This window comes from Grus americana, chromosome 9, assembly GCF_028858705.1.
Source record: "Grus americana isolate bGruAme1 chromosome 9, bGruAme1.mat, whole genome shotgun sequence".
In the NCBI taxonomy this organism is placed as follows: domain Eukaryota; kingdom Metazoa; phylum Chordata; class Aves; order Gruiformes; family Gruidae; genus Grus; species Grus americana.
Window position 1 is genome coordinate 23,658,910 of NC_072860.1, and position 22,257 is coordinate 23,681,166.

The 22,257-nt window shown below is 40.3% G+C and overlaps 2 protein-coding genes across 7 annotated transcripts in view; one reads left to right on the plus strand and one right to left on the minus strand.

Annotated features, from left to right (window-relative positions):
• The window catches only part of PHC3 (polyhomeotic homolog 3), a 36,614-nt gene extending 23,553 nt beyond the window's left edge, over positions 1-13,061 (plus strand). For all 6 annotated transcript variants that reach the window (XM_054834601.1, XM_054834602.1, XM_054834603.1 and 3 more), the window contains one exon: positions 4,273-13,061. In XM_054834601.1, the coding sequence (XP_054690576.1) occupies positions 4,273-4,427 (155 nt within the window). In that variant the 3' untranslated portion in view covers positions 4,428-13,061. The remainder of the gene's footprint in view (positions 1-4,272) is intronic.
• GPR160 (G protein-coupled receptor 160) lies at positions 10,631-16,794 on the minus strand. Its single transcript, XM_054834619.1, has 3 exons — positions 16,701-16,794; positions 13,809-15,109; positions 10,631-10,765 (listed from the first exon to the last, which is right to left on the minus strand). Exon 2 carries the CDS (start codon positions 15,053-15,055, stop codon positions 14,036-14,038), a length of 1,020 nt encoding a protein of 339 aa, XP_054690594.1. The 5' UTR covers positions 15,056-15,109; positions 16,701-16,794; the 3' UTR covers positions 10,631-10,765; positions 13,809-14,035.
• Between the last annotated feature and the right edge of the window lie 5,463 nt (positions 16,795-22,257).

Sequence of the window (22,257 nt, forward strand, 5' to 3'; positions counted from 1 at the left end):
ATCCTTGGTAGCAAGGCAGGTCTCCATAATAGCAGTCATACACAAATTTTTGTTGCTTACCCATGTAACTCACATGTCAAAGCATTGAAACCCAGGTTAAGTTTGTTCCCAATTTTCTAGTTTTTCTGGTATGCTAAACCATTTTTCTGTGTATCCCATTAGCTAATAACATATAAGGAATGTATCTTTGTTGCTAAGTCATACACATGAGTTATGACAGATCTTTTATAAAGTAGGTCAGGCAAAGAATTGAGTAAGGGATGTCTTAAATCAGTAAAAGTCATCCTTGAAGTACCTTTCTTCTGATAGTTTATAACTTGCAATTAGGTTACATTATCTGCTTCTGGGAACCTGCAGTGATGTCTTTAAGAACAAGCAAAGCTCCTTTGGTGTAAGACATGGTCATTCCTGTTCCTGTACTTCAGCTGTGGTACTGGAACAAATCTATATTGCTGCTGGTTTGAGTTGCTGTGTTTATAGATTGGAGCCTGTAGTTAATTCAATAACTGCCTGATTCTAGGTTCTGCAAAAGAATAAACGATAGTTCCTGTCCTGGAAAACTTAAAAGTACCACATAAGCATAATTCACTTGCAAGTATGAAAACAAAATTATTATTCTTAAAATGTGGTTTCTGTTTTGAAACCATTACTTTTGGAATATTTCACCAGCTGCTGGATCTGGGTGGTTTTTTTATTCTGTAGACAAGATAATCATTGAATTTAAACAAACTTTGTATTTCTCTGTATTTAATGAAAATTTATTATAATTACTCATTCTCATCCATATTAAGGCCTACTTTCTCAAATACTTTTTTAAAAAAAGTTCAATAGGTATTTAAAATCATATTCACAACCTGCCAGAATTTTTATTGTTACATAGCTACATTCATGTTTGGGGCAATTTTAGGGTTATTCTGTTCAATATATTCTCAAGCCACTCTCTTGAAAAAATATTTTTTCATGTGCTGTCAGAGTTGAATAACACAAAAAATAATATAATTGACTTTCATTATGCTGTTTTGCAATACATCATCGGTGCAGTCCATGCAGACCATCTGCCATGTTGTAGGAGACAGTGATTTGTCAGCTTTTCATAACCATTAGGGACATCCGTGTTGCTTTACAGCTTTCTCCATAGAGTCTGTAAGCTGAGATCTAACTGTGGGGTCAAGTGTCCTTGTCAGGCTTTTCCTGAATTCCTCAGGAGTCTTTTGGAGAAATGAAGGTTGTAGGACACTTCTACTGTTACATATTTCTTCTGGGGGGAAGAGACAGCAACAGTTTAAGCCCCAGCATAAGCTCCAGCAGAGCTGTTCCTCCTTTCTTTCTTCAGTTGCCAGATTAATGGTTTTTCACTCGCTTCACATTCTTTTTTTTTAGCTAAGTTATTGCACAACAGCCAGTTGCAAAAGTGCTTAAGTATACCCATGTGTGTGGTTGGATGAGGGAACTGAAATACATTCAGCTTACATCCTTTGCTTTTCCAAAATGACTTTGATAAAAGTTATTTTAGCAGAAGTTGCATGGAAATGCCTCATGTCCTGCTTAAAGAAAAAAGCCTGCAGCAACAACTAATTATCTATTTTAATAGAACCGCTTTTGTTCCTAAGTGTAGAAACTTCCTTTGATCTGTCAGCTTCATTGTAAATGCTGTGGTCTGACAATCACCATATTCAGGTCTCAAGTCAGACATACAGTGATAGAAATACTGCCTTAGTACTTGACTGACAGATGCTTTGTTGTCAACACATAAATAAGAACCTTTATGATGATGTTAGAGCTGTCAAATCCTCCTGAGAATGGTCGCTTGTCATAAGATTTTTTTTTTTCTTCATGTTACCAGCAACATTATCTTGACTTGGTAGCTGGAATTTGCAGCATTGTTCCAGGAGCTCTTTGACAACTCCTGAAGAATGTTCTCTGATTGATTGTGGTACAGTTTCTAGCTGGGCTGTACCAGAAATATTAAAAGAGAATGTTCCGGAATACATGCAAGCACTAAAATATTTTAATGGCTTTAGTGGCTATATAAATACTGTTTGTGACAAACTAATTTGTTTTCTCCAAAAGATACCACTCTAATTTCTTGTTACAATAAATTATGCCCAAGAACTGGGAGTTTATCTTGTATTAAGTTTTAAATGCTATGGAAAATAATCCTTAGTTCTGATTAAATGTTAGTGAACTGCTACAGAGTAACTGTTTTACTTTTGGGATTGTAATTTATACAGTTGCAACCTAAATGACACACATTTAGAGGTGTAGTCAGAGGCTACAATAAAATTCTGTAAGACCTTCTCTTGTGAAATTATCTTTTAATTTTTCCCTTAATGAAATGGCAGCTAGTTGTTGCATGAAGTCTGTTTAACAAATTAAGAAAACAAATCATACTTTATTCTTTGTGAAAAACTAACCTTTTCTAACCTTGAATGTTACAACCACTACATAGTAGTAATCCAAATGAATGAAGGTTTTGATGTTGATACTTCCTTCCACATTTCCTTTCATCTCTTACACACTTGTAAATCCATCAGGAAATTGGACTATCCTTTATAGAATTTAAATCTGAACACACAAGAGGACACTAAATCAGTTAATTGCTCTCATCTGGGGTGGAAAAGGAGTTCTTCACAATATTTTCACATCTCTGTAATAGTATACTTTCAGAACAGGGGAAAATACAAAAATGCCAAAAAAATCTGTGTTGTGGTTTAACCCCGCAGGCAGCCAAACACTCCACAGCTGCTTGCTCACTCCCCTCCTTAGTGGGATGGGGGAGAGAATCAGGAAAAAAAGTGAAATTTGTGGGTTGAGATAAAAACAGTTTAATAGGACAGCGAAGGAAGATGATAATAATGATAAAAGAACATGCAAAACAAGTGATGTACAATGCAATTGCTTACCACCTGCTGGCCAATGCCCAGCTTGTTCCCTGGCCAACTCCCCTGGATATATACAGAGCATGACATCATATGGTATGGAATATCCCTTTGGCCAGTCTGAGTCAGCTGTCCTGGCTGTGTCCCCTCCCAGGTCCTTGTGCACGTCCTCACTGGCAGAGCATGGGGAGCTGAAAAGTCCTTGACTTAGTATGAGCATTACTTAGCAACAACTAAAACCAGCAGTGCATTATCAACATGATTCTCATCCTAAATCCAAACCGCAGCACTATACCTGCTGCTAGGAAGAAAATTAACTCTATTCCAGCTGAAACCAGGATAATAGGCTTAACTGAGGAATGATTGAAAGCAGGAATGGAAGGTGGAGCACAAATTAAAATGTGTCTGAAAGGCTCTGAAATGGATGGAGAGACCACTGGGTTGAGAACATAAATATATAAAACCCATGAAAAACATGGCTATGGGGAGAGAAGCTTCAAAGAAACAACTGAAAATGAGTGCTGTTATTCACATTGTGAAAAAGACATTTTTCCATGTAACAGAGCTGCCATACAGCCAGGCATAACTGACTGTTTCTGCTTAACAGATGTCCAGAACATCGTTTGAGGAACCTTTTGTTTCCCCAGTGTTCTTCAGTGGAAAGGGGCCCTCAGTTACTTGTGACAGTCCAACCCATGAAGAGTCCTCTTTCTTTTGTTGTAGGCCTCAATAACCTGAGACCATGTTATTTCATGTTCAGAAAAAAGAGTTTATTAAAAAAAAAAATCCAACTAGTTTAAAGTTGCACTTGCGAAGTGAGTTACTGCTGTGTATAGAATATTCACTCAGGTAACTGATGATAAACGTCTTCGTGACAGTTATGCTAAAGCCCATAAATCAAAATTCTGTTTACCTGTTGGTTGTAACATACAGATGGAATTAACACCTTTTGGAAATTGTAGCTGTGTGAATTTTCTCACTGAGTTGTACATAGCAGTAGAATACATATATCTTTATTGCTGGAAAGAAGCTGCTTGAGTTATGCTCTTACTAGGTTGTTATTTCAGTGGTATTTTGCCAGTCCCTTCCAATTGTGACATCATGGCGATTATTCCTCTTAGTGAAATGAGGAAGCTATCTTTGCTAGGACTTGAATTTTCCAATGAATAATTTTCTAATAATTACAGTGTAATTAGAGGCTGTAGTAAAAATTACTTTCAGATTATCTCAGAAGTTCCTATCATAATATTGAACTATTGCATGTACTTTGGTTGTACAAACTAAAGGGATGAGCACTGGAAATGGTGTAGCTGAAAAGCTCTAGTGTAGACAGAGTTACTGCATCTAAGAATGCACATTTCTAACCCACTAATTTTTTTCTGTTGCCTTGTAGGTTGTCAAGATATTGCGGATGAATTTAGAGCACAAGAAATTGATGGACAAGCTCTCCTCTTGTTGAAGGAGGATCACCTTATGAGTGCAATGAATATTAAGCTTGGACCTGCATTGAAAATCTGTGCACGTATTAATTCATTGAAAGAATCCTAGGGGGTGAACATGAGGGTTTAAACAACAGTTTCTCAATGACAGAACTGACAGTAATATGCCAACATCTTCACTGTGGCATGAGTGTTACTGTGATGTTTTGTTAAATATATGGGAATTTCCCCACATAAAGATGTTCCTTTGATTATACCAGATAGTCCTCTGTAGTTTCCAACAATTAATAGGTTCATGGTAAAGCCTGAGGAATACTTTGAGTTGAAGTGGGAGTTCATGGAAAAACATGAGGTTGAAACATGCTGTGATAGGTTAAATATTCCCCGATGTACTTTATCTTATGGTTTTAAGATTAACACCCCAGCACCCACCCCAATCTAAATACCATTTAAATTGTGTTGCTGTATTCTGAAAGATTTTTTCCCACATACAGCAGTTTTTGGACTGAAATAACAGAAGTGTCCACAGACCCTGTGGAAGCACTAGTAACAGTAAAATGCTATGCATTTAGTTGTGCTCTCTAAGTTTCTTTTAGTCTTGAGCAAATCGTTTCTAAGGAGTAGATTGGCAGCTGGTTTTCCTTGTGTAGGCTTACCCTCACCTCTGCTACTGTAGTATTTTCTTGAAGTCTGGAAATGCTATAAACCATATAGATGTCTCATCAAAGTCCTCATCATCAGGCTACTGAAATGCAATGGCACGACACTCTTGCCAGAGGTAACTGAAGCACATGTTACTTTACTCTTTGTATGCTGCTATGCACTAAGAGGGCATTAAGTTGTTAGGTTTGTAGTTTCACGTGCTGCTGGTTAAACTAGACCAGCAGTTCTCAAGTGGGCGGTTCAGAGTGGATCCTGAGAAGGTGTGAGAACACTTGGGGTTTGGGTTCCCAAATGCCTGGGTGTGAGGGACTGAAAACTGCAGCCAGAACTAGCTCATGTTGAGATAAGCATACTTTATGGAGGTAGAGAAGGGATAGCATAGCTCAGATGCTCTTTTTCTTGATACCTCTTCTAACTTGCCTTTCCCTGTAGTGCATTCCCATTGCCTCACTGGAAGTTTCCGAGCACCTTTTATTTGTCCGCTGGCTAGCATGAGCTGGGCTTGCAGTAGTCTGAGGAAGGAGCATGGCAAGTTGCTCAGTGAGGTCTTTTGAGCTGGGTGTAGGAGCAGCCACTGCTGCAGTGTGGGAGCCTGGAGCTGCAGGTGGGCAGGAGGAGTGCCACCGCTAGGCAACTCTGGAAGCAGTCTCTAGGGGCCCCGCTTTGTCCCTCTCCAGATTTTGACATCGATGCCACAGACCTAGGCGGTGGGCTTTTAGTGTCTCTCTCTGTATTCCCCTCTCTCGCGCTCTGTGCGGAACAAATACATGTTTCCCCAGTTACTGACACACTCCGAAGCTGCTTGGGCTCTGAGGCAGCAGCACCTTCTCGGCCTTTGCTTCCCCATCACCTGCGTACGGATGTTCGTGGATGTATTTTGTACCTTCTGTTCCCTCCCTTTTGCAGCTCCACTCCCTTATGTACAGACTTAAATCCCTGAGCTCTTTTATAGGGAGAGAAGGGCATGTGTGCTCATAGAGTCATTGTGTATATTTGAATTAAATATGTGTGTGTGTGTCTGCAAATAATGTATTTTGTATTTTATGCAAATTAATGCATAATATATGATTGTGTAGGGAGATATTCAGGGGACCCTAAAGTATTCCTGAAAAGAAGAGGAACTGATCTAAATTTTGAGAATTGCTGACCTAGATCAAAAGAAGTCAATGCACATACACTGGCTGAAAGGAAGGTTTATGGCAGGTAGATTAATATGTACGTTATTTAACTGATGACCTTAAGAGTAAATTTGGATTACAGAAAAATCTGTGCTTTGTTTTCCTTTAATTAGATCATTGCTTTGCTTCTGTTAACAGACTTTTTGCCATTATCTTCCAGAGATCAACATTACAATCATTGGTTTTAATTACAACTGTTTGAGCCTCCTAACAGCAGACATTATTAATATTTGTATTAACCACTGAAGCTCCCAGTTAGGACAACCCATTGCTGTTACATGCTAGTATGTGGTGAGAGCCCTTATCCAAACGGCACCAAAGGCTTTAGAGAATTAATTGATGTCTGGGTTTATTTTGGAGGGAAGTTGCTAAGCACTTTTTAATATTTTTTTTTCTGTCTTCAGTTACTGTTGTCAAATAAACTTCTTAGTTGAAGGTTCAATGTTTGGCAATGTTCATTTGAAGGATATTCAAATGATGGAGACAGTAGGTTCCCATTTGTAGCACTTCTGTAAGATACACTGTGTAGCATATCTGTAACATATGTTCTAAAGGATGTGTTCTGTTTTGATGAGCTAATTGAAGACTAAAGATATCTTAGATATTTATCCTTTGGCTTTTGTCTTAAAGTTTTATTATTTTTATACGAAAATTTCACTGGCTAATTTTTAATCTGTCTTCTGATTGTACTGTTCTTTGGCAATGTAAAAAGTAGGTATACGTCAGTGTGATTTGATAACAGCTTGAGGTGTATTTGAAAATGTGGACTTACGTTATGAATCTTATTTAGACCTGCAGTTAATCACAGTGTTGTTACATGCATGAGAATTTCACAGCTGTTTTAATTTTGCTTTACTAGACAGCTTTCAGGAGACCTTCTACAGCTAGTGTTCATATACAACTCTCGGCGCAATCACTGGCAGATGCCAGGAGCTTGGAGTAGACCTGATTAATGCACATCTGTTCTGGTTCTTCTGGTACACTACATTTCCTGTGGTTTTAGGAGAGCCACAGATAGTGAGTTATGCTTCAAATATTCATGAATGCAGCAACTAAGAATGTGGGCCTTATGCATATTGAAAGTTTTTTCTCCTTCATTGATTTTGGCATTAAGCAGGAACTAAAAAGCAGACACAGTTATACTAACCTGTACTGATAGAAATGCACATGGATTGAAGTGTTTGCAGGTATAGCTGTGTCAATAAAATAAGTTTTGAAAGAATTACACCTGTATGTGAAAGCAAGCTGGAAAACTTCGAAGTGCAACTGAAGTCTACTTCAGAAGCTTTTGAATTACTCAAAAAAGCAATATAATACCTGAAGTAATATTTCTCCAGAACTATTTTGCATACCAATTGTTTGTTTGTGTTCAGGATAATGAGGTTTTCCCAGGCTTATATTACATTTCCCATGGCTTTCCCCACCAATTAAGCTAGACCCTCTTGCAGAAGAGGAAGTATTGCAGATTTTAAGTGGCTGGGTTTTAACACTTGCCCCCACTGGATGTGTCTACAAGAAATCTTTTTCATTAGCTTTATTTACTGGAGTTTTGTATTCTATATTCAGACTGCTGCTGTTGTGGGCTACATCTCACGGTAATCCCTGCATTATTTCAATTCCTATAGAAAAGAATAGAGGACACTGTAGATCTTAGCTCAAAAGGGAGATATGTTGGATGGCTTTTTACCTTCCTTTTTCTCCACTGGTCTCCACCCTACCCCACTCTCTAATGTAAACTGCAGCATTAGCTCAAGGCAAAACCCTGTTGCTGGGCTGAATGTGACTGTCAAGATTTCTTCCAATAGAATTATAACTATTACACTTGTCTCAGCTTCTGAGTTTATTTGGGGTTTTAAAGAAATGCACTGGAATGATCAAAATGGGTATGCAGTCTCCCCTGCTTAATCTGGCTCGTACCACTCAGCAGCCCTGCTTTGCAGCAGAGAACTCCAGCAAAGAAACTCGGCCACCTCCATGATGACGTACTCTGGGAGCTCTAGGCTGCTCCTTATTCAAAAACATGCATTGCCAGGGAATTGCTAACTTCTCCCAGCCAGCCCATATTGCCTCACATCTGGCACATTCATAAGACTTTATCACCTTGCTTATATAGAGAATAAAAAATAACCATCTTGTCAAGTTAAACTGCCAGTTGTCTTGGATCACGAGAGAATGTTTGAAGGGTTTTTAAACAGACTGCATTGTAAATCCATTCTTTACCCATTAATTCATCATATTTTTTTTCCAGAAATTAATTTCCTGATGGAGGGTAAAACCTTTGCTAGATTTGTTTCAATGAGATATCTCAAATAGAAGGTTTATGTCCTGCAAGCATCCATTTCCTCATTTCTTACCTGTGAAAGCAGGTTGGTTTTTTTTCCCCTAACTTATTTTTGGACAAATCACAAGTGGGAATCCAGCCTTTTGGATAGAACAGATGGAGTCCATCATAACTGCAGATGCGGCAGCAAGAGGAAAGGAATGGGATAAAACCAAGTATTTGAGCAGGCTTACAATAGCTTTTTGCATCACTTCTTTATCTTGCTCTTAGCTGTAAGGAAATGTTCAGGTATAAAAACATTTCTTAAGTGTGATTTGAGTGGAAGTTTATATAGTGAGGCCTTGCTGGGTGTAGTGTGTCACTGCCTGGCATATCAGCTAAAACCAATGCCTATTTCAGATGACCGCTCTCATTTTAGTATCACAGTATCAGTGCAGAAACTTACAGCGCAATAGCTTAAGCAATTTCTTACGCATTGACAAGTGTATAGCTCTAAGTGATCAAAGAATTCAGTGACGGCTGTACTGTGAGTCCTGGTTGTGTGGATGTCTAATTATTTGCAAAATTTATAACATGAGTAGTTCTTCTGATTATATCGAGGCTATTCATATTAAAATTAAGCATGTGTATAAAAGCTTGCAGGGTTATTTTCTTACCAGTATTGCATAGAGATTTCTTGTTAGCATATATTTAGATTTATAGTTGTCACTCATTAACTAGACTTTTACTCATCAGTTGTTCTAGGATGCAGATAATGACTCTGCAAAAGAATCAGTTTAGGATACTTTTATTTAACATTCACCAAAATTAATTTATTAGAGATGGAGAGAAACTAACTTTTTAAAGTATTTTGTTTTAAATGTGCTCTTTCTGTTGAATTCTGAGTGGAACAGGTATGAACAGAGCTATAAATGTATAATTTCAATGTAAAGTGTTAATAATTGCTCATAGTGAACTAATTTTTAAGTCACTCTTGCACAGTGAGCTGTAGTTTCAGACAGGAAATATTGTGAGGAGAAAGAAATTTAAACTCATTTAATGCTTAGTTCATTTAAGCTAAGCCTAAATTAATTTTAAAGGAATTTAGACCCTACCGGTTCTATGTAGTTACATCCACTGGATGGCTTTGCAAATAGTGATGTTTAAAAAAAGAGATGGTAATTGTGGTACAGATAAGTGCCTGCTGTGTAGGTGTTACGTCTACTTTCTTTTTCAAAGAGCTGTCCTTAACGTGGTTTGAGAGCTGAGGGACGCCTGTACCCTGAAACCCAAGCCTGGCACATAGACTGAATACAAAAGCAGTTAGGACACATTACCCTAATCCATATGAATCAGGCTGATTTGATTTTACCACCTTCCTAACTTGAGAGGAGCTCAATCACCTGCTGTTTTCCTCTCCATAAAGGTTTCTAACTGTTCTTTTTTGCCCTGTTGGGTGTCAGCTGTGTTGGCTGGAGCATTTTGTGTCCGGGTCTTGTGGTCAGCGCTTCCACCTATATTCAAGGCTCCCATCCTAAGCTGCTGTGCAGGTTTGCGTAACGTCTACATTAAAACTTATGCATACCTGCACATTCACATGGAGGATCTGCATCTTATTTACTGATCTCTTACAGCTAAGTGGAAGGAAATAACCAAAATTCAGAGGTGTGAATATGCTTATAATTGAAGGTATGTAGTAAGCTTATAGCCTAGCTTTTGTAACCATTGATCTAACTTTTGCAAAGCACAGTTCTGGGAGTCAGTGTTATGAGCAGATTTCACATTAAAAAATTTTAAACTTCCGGCATGTATTAGCTTCCTGCTGAATTATCCAAAATGACTGTGTACAGTAAGGACCTAGAAAAAGGCGATCTAAAGAGGTTTTTTTTCCATCTAGAAAGAGTAATAATTTGAGCACAATTGTACATTGATAGAATAGTGATCATAAGTATTGTTTAAGTGCAATACATAACACTTAAGGAGTTTTTAATTGTGCAAAAAAGCAGTGTATTGTTACATAGGCTTGTTGAAAGGCTTGTAGTATTGTTCATAGGCACTAAATCAGGGTATCCGTGCTGATGATGGGGTTAGGCTAGAAGCACAAATAAAATTGATTCACAAGGCATACCTGCTTTGTTGGTGAAGTTGGGTCAACCTGTGGGAAGCCTCGCATTGTCCCCCACTACCTGGCCACTGTATTGGCAGCCAGGATGTTGCCATCCTCCGGCAGCTTTTTGCAAAGCTGATGTTTGAAAGAACAATGAGATATTCTGCACGCCCAGCTTCCTCTTTAGGTAGTCTTTGTGTTAACAGCGTTAGCAAACCAGTACTGATGAGGAAAGGTGTCTGTAAGGAGGGAAGGGTTTTATTAATGAGTGCCAAATACTTCTATTTTGAGTTGAAAACACACAGAGTATCTCATTAAAATCAATGTTGATTTTTAAGGGCTTCTTTCCATGAGGAAAGTACAGTAGTTTCTCATAAAGGGTTAACGCTCTAGCCCCTGTTACCATTAATATCAAATAATCCTATAAGAATTAAAGACTGTAAAGTATTTGAACGGTATAAAGCCATTAGTTGCTGGCACAGCACAAGTAGTAATGTACAGAGGAGACGAAGCAGTGGTTGTAGTTGTTATTTCAGATACCACCACCTTCCTAGCATAGCTTCTCTCCTCTTTCTGTCTGGTGGTGAAACTGTAACCCTGTTCTGCAGAGCGACGGTTTATGGTTGTGTGGCTGGGCTTGAGGTTCAGTGTCAGGACTTCCCAGAAGCACCAGATAAAAAAACGCACAGCGGAAGAGAGTAGTTAGGAGGGTGATAAGTTAAAGATCACTTCTCAGCTGGTATTGCCCTCCATAAAAAGTCAGGGATAAAAATGGGCTTACAAAGCGAGCTACTGTTGATGTATTTTAAAATAGTTACTTCGCAGGCTCAGACGCCACAGTTGGATGCTCTGTGAAGACCTGTAGTGCCACCATCTCCTCCGGGTGGACGTAGCGACAGCCCAAAGGTTGGTGGTCTTTGGTGCTTTTCCCCAAAGAGTGTGGTAGAACAAACTTGATAGTAATACAGTGATGTAACATCAGTGCATTAATATTTGCTTTGGCTGCATGTTGTGGCTTCTCTGTAAAAAATAAAATTCAAAGAACTTAAAATGGGTTTAGAAGCACTGCAGCAACCATGGGAGTTCTGCCACATCGGGGTAGATGGGGTTGTGTAAACGTTAATTACAGGTTGAGAAGCTGAACCACACTGCTAAATAAAATATATCAGCAGCCTTACCCAACTTCTTGCAGTTCCAGTTCTGAATATGTTAATGAATCAGAAGGGTGAGACTAACCCCGCACCACAGAAGCATCTGAAATGTATGTTCTCAAAATTAACTTTGCCTTTATCTGGTGTTAAATTAATTTTAAATTAGAAATTTTTCCTTGCCTGCCAAGTCTGTAAGGATTAGTTATTTCATGGTCTTCTGAAATGCCTGGTGCATTACTATATTTGAGATATTTGCTGGTTTTTAAATGGAATTAGGTTTTGTAAATATTTTGTCAACCCCATTTCAGTGGGTGTCCAATTTATATAAAACCTGAAGAAATGCTGTGTCAAAAAAAAAATGTGTTTAGACATGGTTTACCCTATAGCATCTCAAGCGCTCAATAACAGCAATTACAATTTGAGAGAGCAGGGAGTGATTGCTTAAGGTTGTTTTTCAAGTTAACATTGCACGTGCTTTCCTACTTTGAACATGGAAAAAGAATTTCCTCCAAATACATTTTCCAGCATAAAGGATGAAATAATTTGTGGTGCCAAACACTTCACACTATGTTGCTAAGCATTGCCTCCTCTTATTGCACTAGTTCTAAAATTCAGTTTTTGATCATTTACTGTCCTTTTGATGGCCTTTTTAACAGATTTTTTTTCCCCAAATGATTTTCTACTGCTTAAAAATGCTCATGTCCTTTTGATTACATCACTGAAACCTCAAAGAAAGGTACCACAGACAGTGGGTGAAAGAAGCACTATGTGGGATAAAGTAATAAATCAGAATGATAATTGGACTTTGATATACTGCAGAAATGTAAGATATACAGTTGAGATGTGATTGTGTATTCTTACGGAGTGATATACTGGAATATTCTTTTATAAGAAGTTTTAGCCCACATAGCATTAAATTGTGCAATTACATCTATAATTGATATTTAATAATGTAAATTATAACCCCAACATTAAATTTTATGGTTGAAGAGCACATGGTGAACTATGTAAAAATATGATCTTCACTTTGTGAATCATTTTTTAAAAAGCACTTTCCTGTTACCAACTAGCATGTGAATGAATTTTAGATTCTCTCATTTGTTATGATCTGTAGACGTGAAATTTCTTTATCTGTTAATGGGTAAATTCATCATATAAATGCTGAAACAAAGCACCTTATACTATGCTGCTTAAACTTGCTTGTAATTGCACCTTTTGTTATCTGCAGATTTTTCTTAATGAGTATTCTTGTGCAGTATCATTGTTCCCTGTGGGTCTGAGTGGATGATTAACCAACCTGCAGCATCATTTACTTAATAGTTTCTATTTCAATACAATATTGTATTGTGAGTTCAGTGCTTCAGAAATAAATGCTACTTCCATTTGTCTGCTTTGGTTGTGTATCATTTATTTATCATCTAAACGTTAAATCAAGACCTTCATAAAACTTGTAAGAATTTGAAAATTAATAGAGTATTTTTGCTGCTAGAGTGGCTGTGTGGTGCTCGGTTAGCGGCTGGGGTTAAAACATGACACTTCCACAAATTTAACTATTTTAATTTCAAAGTAATTTTGGCTTCAAGATAAATTCTATTTTCATTTAAGCCATTCTGTAACCTTGGGCATGTATTAATGTATAGCAAGTAATCTTGTTGCTTATTGCTGTGATTGTAATTAATTTTTAATATGCACATATATACATTAGAATAGTAGCAAAGAAATAAACATCAGGACCTTTCCTGGAGTTGTGGAAGTTGCACATCTTGCACTATTTCTGTATTACGTAAACAAAGTTTGTATTTCTGCAGGAGCTGTAGCTTTACATTAACTAGAACAATTTTTCTCATTAAACAGACAACTTAAACTGACAAAAAGTCACACTTTAACAGGAAAATACACTTCACAAAGTCACGGAAGTTGTTTGAACCTTTGACAGTAGGTGAAGACATGTACATAACCGATAAAAGGGCTCCAGCTTTCAAGGAGACTTTATTGCATTTTGTACTATAAAACCTGAGATTGTTCCATTTACAGCAAGTATGAAACCCTAGTAATAAACATAAAAAACCCACCAACTTTTCAATTAAAGCTTAAGTAGTGGTCTTTTCTTAAACCCGTACTTTCAAGTTACCTTCTCTGACCTGGCAGGTGCTCAGTGCCCACTGGAACCCAGCATGGAAGTGCGCGTGTCCCACGCTCTGGTGCCATATTCATTACAATAGCGGTAGAATTAATTTTCATGGGTTGTAGCTCTGGAGGTGTTTCCTTGTATTATCTGTAAGGGCACAGTCACAGAACGTCAGAGTACGTGCTCCTGTTGCACAGCACTTATTTGCAGTCTTTTCAGTCAGCAGCTCATTAGCAGATCACAATTACTGTGCCTGGCTTATCAGCTGGCTCTGTGTTTTCATTGTTAAATGGCATAAAGCAGAATTTCCAGCTGACAAATGAATCTGTAGTCCACATCTCTTCTGTCAATTCAACATCGTGACATCGACACCAGTATGCTACTGCGATGAGAAAGCTGTTGATGAAGTACAGCCAGGGAATGTTCATCTCCATGTAGGCTGGAATCCGAGCACCAAGAAACAAAACGATAATTTGAAGAAGAACAAAAGGTGCCCAAGTGCCAAGAAAACAGATGAGGAGTCTGGTCAAGAGCTGCCACTTAAAGCAAGTGCCATTGTTGGTAGACACATAGGAGAACATCAGAACGGGCTGGCTGGCAAAGGAAACCACCCTGACAGACAGCAGCATGGCTACAACTTCCTTCCGACAAGCCAGGAGAGCCGTGCCTATGAGCAGCACCATGGCACATGAGACTGAGTAGCTCTGCACACTGGCATAGAGAGGACACTGATAAGGAGAAAAATGGTTCTGAATTTCTAGTTCTTCATGGACAGCGGGAACTTTCAGAATACAAAAAAACCCTGAAATCCATATAACAATCACAGCAAATACATAAAGTAATCTCTGACCTCTTTTAGGAAATCGAGAGGTTTGGGCTATAGTCATGTAATAATCCAGACCAGCCACAAGATATACCGGGTAATGCAAAATACCGTAGGTAAGAGAAATTATCTGAGTGAACAGGCAAATGTGGTACTTTGTAAATCGCACACCCCAGAGTGCAAAGTCCTCAAAATAGAAAATGAAAAATATACTCAGCAGCAGTGTGAAATCGAGAAGTGCCAGTGAAACACAAAAGTATCCCATAAAACTGACTTTCACATTTTTTTGCTGAACTTGCAACATGAAGAAATCAAGGAACACTTTTCCGAGCATAATCAGGAGCAACGTGCAGCTCATTTCAAGAGGTTGGTTCACCTGGGTGTAGTGGTACTGACCAGAACAATTTTCAGAGAGTATAGCAGCCATCCTCCAGTAGTAAGAACCAGCAAAATAAATATCACAGAGCACAGTGCTTCATATCTGAAAAGAAGAAAAAAAAACTTTGTAAAAATTTATTTCTGGGGTATCTCTACCAATTAGTTAATTCTCTATTACAGCAACTACCAGATTCACGTCTGAATTTTCCAGGCTCCTTGACAAAGAGTAAATAGTTTCACTAGAACATCATTAAATTGTCAAGATGCACCTAAATTTTATCTTCTACAAATTACATTCTCTTGAGAGTAAAAGGTCAACATAAATCTAAGTTACTTTTCTAGCTACTTCCCTAAGGAAAAGTTGAAGAAATAAGGTTGACTGTGTTCCTTTCCTTCAGAAAGCACGAGGGTCTCTCTGTCCGGCTGGGCAGAGGGATGGATGTTTCAGAGCTCCTACATATTTTGAAGAAATTTGATAACCACATAGGACAGAAATCATACAAAACACAGGAGATATTATGGTATGGCCTCACAGTTCATTACGCTCATAGAATCTATATCAAGACTGCAGAAATATCCTGAAACCAGAAAAAGCATCAACCCAACTCATCCTTTTTAGTTGCTAAAAATCCTGGAACCCTGTGGCAATACGAAGCACACATGCTTCATTAGTTGGCATTTTTTGTTCATCCTTTAGCAATGTAAGCGCTACAAAGACACACACCTCGGAACAGCTGGTCCTTAAGTTTCCTTATGATAACTCTTTTCCATGTGTTAATTCCTAAGGAAATTGAACATGGGATGGCTTCACGTATGTCAGCAAGACGTGTTAGACAAAGCTGTATATGCTTTCTTCTCTCTTCCCTAAAGAACCAGGATGGTGTCAGCATTTTCAGCAACAGCAGAGAAAAGCTGAGAAGCCAAGGCAACTGTAAAAAGGAATCACTTCTCAGGATCTCTGTTAACAGTGATTCACCTGTATTTAAATAGACACATTTTATTAGTAGCTCACCAGAGTTAGTGAACAGTTGAGTTAGTGTCTCCTGAAAAGCAGAACAATTAGAGGTACATGGCAGTACAACTTGAGATGTATCCACTGAACTCAGTTACAAGCCTACCTGGGCTTGCCACTTCCCTCTTCACCAGTACATTTCATCCTTTAAAGCCGAACGCATTTTACAGTACAACTTAAAATAGCCTTCTGTGTGTATTTTGTCTTCTTATACTTGTTTATGCAGAAAGAAGGAAATCTGCATGCAAAACAGGGCCATATCATGTGCGCAATCCCTCAAATCCATTTGTATTATTGCAATGCAGAATCACCTGTACCCAGGCGAGGCCTTTTGTCCGCTGTGCAGAGACCCGGGCCGAGGGGCAGAGGCGTTATCGCGGCACCGGGAGGACTCGTGTCCGCTGTCCCGGCGCAGAAGCCTTCCCCGACACGCTCCTGCCAGCAGCCGAGGGCTGTCAGCGCCACCACCTCCCTCGTCCCCGAAGGGTTCCCCGTGGCCTCCGCGGGCACCCTCGGCCCTCCTCACCTCCGGTGGGCTTCTCTTCTCTGCAGGGCCCCGGCCCCCCGCCGGGCTGAGGAGAGCGGTGGCCGGGGGAGGGGGCTCTGAGGGGACGCCCGGGTAGGGAGAGGCCCCCGCGGTGGGTTCTCGCTCGGGCCGGCCCCTCCTCGCCCAGGAACCCACCTGCTGCGGCCGCCGCCCCTCCGCGCTCCTCCTTGGCGTGTGCTGCGGAGACCTTCCCCGGCCTCCCGCGCCGCCGCGGGCACCTCAGGCGGCGGCTATCTCCGCCCCTCCCCATCCCACGGCGACCGGGGCGGGGTGGTGAAGGGAAGGGCCCGGTTCGCCGCGTGGGTCCGGTGGGGTTGGCCCGGCCCTGCCCGGCCCTGCCCTGTACCGAGCCGAGCCGAGCCGAGCCGGTCTGGCCGCTCTGCGCCTTCCAGGTTCCCGCCGCCCCCGGGGCGCCTCAGCGCCCAACCCAGGCCGGGCCGGGCCCTTCCTCAGGGCGGGCCGCGGAGCGGGGCACGGCGGTGAGGGGCTCCTGTTGAGGGAAACGTAACCGCCTTGAGGAGAAGGGTTAGACGTGTTGTGTTCAATCCCTCCGTCACACAGGCCCGCCGTGACTGAGGGAAATGAAACGGCTCCGGCCGCGGAAGGTGAGCGCCTGACGTTACCTGAGCGGCGAGGGCAGAGCAGAGCGGCCCTCGTGGGGCCGCTGGCATCATTGTCTACATGGCGGATAAACATTTTCTGTTCTAAATGTGTGACGTGTATGGAAAAAAGGCAGCGGAGCGATGGCGGGGCGGTGAGGGCGCTGCAGCGGTGAGGCCCTCAGGGCAGGGGGGCCGTTGCCCTCAGTGTTGCTGGCAGCGGTGTGCTGCATGGCAGCAGCCATGAGGTGTGTGGTTTACAGCCCTGTGTTCGCGCAGTGTGTGCTTTCCCACCCACACTGGCTTTGGGACTCGTAGCCCTGATGGTAAACGGGCAGGGGTTTCACCCAAGGTGGTGGCAACGAGTGGGGATGCTGACCCCCTTGTAGAGATGTCCCTTAGGGTACCAGGCAAGTGCTGGAAGAACTAATTTCTGTTTCTTTTCTGCTCTCGCAGCTGGAAGGCCTCTGCGTGCGTTTTGTGGGGGTGTTTGCTGTCTCTGCAGCCTGGCAGTGGGTTTCCTGTCCCCGTCCGTGGAGCCCTCTGTGGGGAAGCGCGTGGGTGACCATGGGTGTGATCACCCCTGAAACACCCTGGGTTTGTGGGCTTCCACATGTACCTGTCCCATTCTGAACACAGAGTACCTCTCAATACGTGACAAATCACCTTTTTGCAGCACATCTCTACTTTTAGCATTGATTAAGCCATCAAATAAATAGGAATATTGCAGCAGTTAGCCAATGTGTATTTGCAGCACAGTTCACATTTTTAACATCATCTAATGGTTTTATAGAACACTTCTGGTTTTGAAATACAACACAAAATTGTACAAACTCCTTAATACTGTACATTTATTCTCTTCCATAGGGGAACTTAATATTGAACTGGCGACTACCTTCTGGTAATAATATAGTTAAAGGGCTATACAGTTACTATTAAGGAATATTTTACTCTAAATGTTATTTTGATAAAAAGATTTTTTACAAATGGCTCTCTCAATTCTGGCTTTCTCAGAGATTCTTAACAATTAAGAAACGTTTAGGAGCAAGGTTAGGGAATACCCATTATTTGTTTAAGATAATGATGAATTAAAGTAGATAATCCTGAAAATACATATAAACCCTTCTAAATGGGTTGGCTTTTTAGCTTGGCCATCCTGTAGCAGTCTACTTAATAGGATTTAAAAATTCACAGTAACAGCTTTCAACCTCTTCCAGATCAAACTACTAATTTAGTTTCCATTTGTTTTAATTCCCATCTACCAACGCATGTAGGATAGGATCACATCCCGCTGCAGGCATGGCTTGCCGAGGGACCCGAGCTGTGCTTCTCAGGTTAATTGGCAGCGTTTTCCTAATTGCTGCATGTACGCAATAGAGCTGTAACACTATGACATCTTTATTTTTTCCCTTTATGTTTTTGGTAATTCAGGGCTAAACCTAATGAGAAGCTTGGAAGGCTGCAAGGTGGGTGCTGCAGCACTGCCCTGTGCAGAGCAGCGCAGAGCCCAGTACTGCTGCTCCGCTGCCTCCACGGACAGCAGGGTTGCCCATCCCGGCACACTCGTCCAAACTGGTTTACTGAGCAGGAGTTGCCAGTGTGAGTCACTGCACTACATGACTGGGGAAACGGTAGTGTTTAACGTCCTGCCTTTATCAAAAACTAGGTACTGATGGGAATAAATGACTTCTGTTAGATGTCTCCTGCAGATTGGACCACTTGAAAAATTTAGGCAGAACACCTGGTTTCTGGGACCTAATGAGGAGAGCTAAACCTTCTGGAGCTCTTTGGATTTGTTGTATGTTACTCAATTTAACCTGTCTTTTGTTGGTTGGATTGACTTCTGTCAATCATAGAGCAGTGACATTTTTACTATGTCTGGTGTCTGTTGGGAGGGAAACTTTTTGCTCTTTTTCTTGCAGGGTAGATTGCAAATCCATGTTTGATCTATCTGTGTGTACAAAAGTATCAAGTGGCTAGTAGGACCCCTTCTGAAAACAACTAACTCTCTGGAATTAAATTCAGATGTAAGTAGAGCTTTTTCTTTCTTTTTTCTTTTTTTCTTTTTTTCTTTTTTTCTTTTTTTCTTTTTTTCTTTTTTTCTTTTTTTCTTTTTTTCTTTTTTCTTTTTTCTTTTTTTCTTTTTTTCTTTTTTTCTTTTTTTCTTTTTTTCTTTTTTTCTTTTTTTCTTTTTTTCTTTTTTTCTTTTTTTCTTTTTTCTTTTTTTCTTTTTTCTTTCTTTTTCTTTTTTCTTTTTTTTTTCTTTTTCCCTCCTTCCCTGGTTCATTTCAAAGATTAAATAACATCAGAAAAAAAAAGTTTTGGATTTTTTTGGTAGAAAAACAGGATGATCAGTATCATAATCTGAAAACAATGCAAGAGCTTAAAGTAATCTCAAGCAGCATTCACACTGACAATATTTACTTATCCAAAGAGTACTTACTAGGACTGTTGCACAAATTGCAATACGATAAGAAAATGTTTACACCTGAGATGGGTATTTTACATTCTGAGCACCCAGTCCACAGCGTGGTCCCACTCACAAGTATCCAAATGGTGATGCCCTCAATAGTAGCTAGTTTTCTTCTTCTTAGTTCTGATTCAAAGCAGCAAAAGTGATTTTCCCAGTGGTAGCTAGTAAGTTATTTGGATGGTATCTTTCTGTCAGTTTTGTTTGTTTATGATCTCTTTATGACTGCAGAAACTAACCTGGCTGGTGGAAATGAGCAACCAGGAGGCGAGGGGGGAGTGTTAAAACGTTTTTTTCTGCTGATGAAAATCCTAATGAGTGTGTGACCTCCGGAGCATGCAGTACAGTGTCCCTGCTCTGTGAGCCTTCCAAGTGGGCTCCTCAGTGTGGCCCGCAGGAGCACTGTGCTGCCCAAGTTACATCCTCAGTTAATGTTGGCACTACTTGGCTTCCCTTTCCCTCCACCAAGGCCTGCTGTGGTGTTTGTTTGAAAGCTTGCTTATTACTCACTGATTACTGTCAAATGATTGTTTTCTGTTCAGAGGCTACATTTATATTCATGCACAGTTATAGTAAGGTTTAAGAAATTCATTTATATTTGCATGCAGGAGACTGCCTCCTCCAGGAGGGAGTACGTGAAATGGTATGGTAAATCTCTTGCAAAAGCTGTTCATGTATTAAGATGATCATGTTGCAGTTCTGTGTCTACTGTAGTCACAAGGGATTTGTGTAGATGCCTCCTTCCTTCAAGACTTTTTCCTGCTGCCAGTTGTTCATATTTTGGGTTCTGTTGTTCAGCTTAACTGTAAGTGTAGGATTTTAGCACAAAGGGGAAAGGAACAAGAAAAAAACTCCACCCTCTAATTTCAAATCTAACTTGATCAGTTTCTGAAAGAAACAGAGTGACTGAACAAAGTTAGTGTCCTCACAGAACACAGATCGGTCTCTACCCTCTCCTCCCTTCCATGATGGAGCTCAGCACTGCAGCTTCTGAAGCCTCTTAGAAAGACCAATGGGGAATAGTAGAGTTTCTGCATGTTGCTTCTGCTTCATCCTCAGTGCTGCCTGATTTAGGGCCAGGAGGTTTCCTTCAGACAGAGGCAGGTGTAGATAACGAATACAACTTCTTTACCATTACGTGAAGGAGTATAGGGTATGCTTCCTATGTAGTTAGCACTGAATCTTTATTTTTCCCCAGTTCTTCCTGTTTGGGATATGTTGTGCTTCAGAAGCTAGTTGCCATCTGCCCCTTTATTCAATTGAGCAGAAGGAATAAATTTAAGCCTCATCTTTGTGTATTTCAAGAAATCTTATGTTGACATCTTGGGCACCTCAAACCATGTGGGAGCAAGACAGGGAGGTCAAATGCATCTTTATGCATTTTGATGTCATGTGTGGGGAAAGCTATACACTGCCAAGTGAACTCCTGGAAAAATTATTATGAAAAATCAATAACCTGAGCATCAAGGAGTTGAGCTGTGACTCAGTTTGGAGATGAACAGGCGTAACAGCTGTGAGCAGAGCTGGCAGTCGACCGTGGTGAGTGCAGAATGTTGTCTCTGGAAAGCATTTGTGCATGGAGACGAGTGCCAATGTGATACAGCCTTTCCTGTATCCTTGTCTTTTTTCCTGGATGGGCCTTTAACTGGGTGTTGCCTAGCTGAGTGTGTTTAATGCCCTATTAGATTTTATGCCTTGTCAGCACTGGATTAGCAACTAGAGTTTTGCAATGGCTGATGAGCAAGCAGTTGTAGAGTTGCTGCTCTTGAAAGGCAGCATGTCTCAGAAAGACAGTATGGTGTTTATGAAGATTTTAATTTTCTAATAAAATATTTAATAAAATATTACTAACTTTATTTTTTAAAGAAGAAAATACTTGACCAGTGTCCCCTTTACAAGATGTTTTCATTTACTTTTCAGGAATCTTTTAAAAGCACAGACAACATGCATTTGGATCTTGATTGGAATCACTCAAGGTGCTCATCTTGAAAGTAACAGGTTTGTTCTTAGGAAGTTCTTGTTGAGAAGAAACTAAAGATTTCCATAGTAATTTTAATTTGAAGGCATCTTGTTATAGAATTCTAACTCTGCTTATTCAGTGAAAATCTAGTAAATGCAGTACATGGTTGATGCATTTTCAGAAGTAGTGTTTCCTTGATTTGTGTAACTGCAGCATGCTTTCACTGTACAAGGTGTAACCTTTCCCAGTGCTCATGATGACACTGCAGTCTTTTTGCTTTTTGCATGTCTTTGACACAAAGAATTAGAACTAGAAGAAAGATGGGAGGTGCAAGGCTCTGAAAACTACATTACATGAACTAGTAATGTGTAAAACCCAATTCATGGCTTGCTGGTCACTGTGACAAGAAACTAAAAACGTTAAGACTGAAGCCAACACGGAGTGCAAGGTGTGATCCTACTGTCATTCTGTTGCTCACAAAAAACCCCCAAAGCTAGAGAGAGAAGAGCTAGTGATCTTCTGTAACCTTTCAGTATCTTGCTACCTTCTGGTAGACTTCAATTTTAAACAAATTCTATGGTGGCACTTTCATTTAAAAAGGAAGCTAAAAAGCGGGGAGAAATGTAATTTCAGTCCCACTCTCAATCTGAAGAATTCAAAACT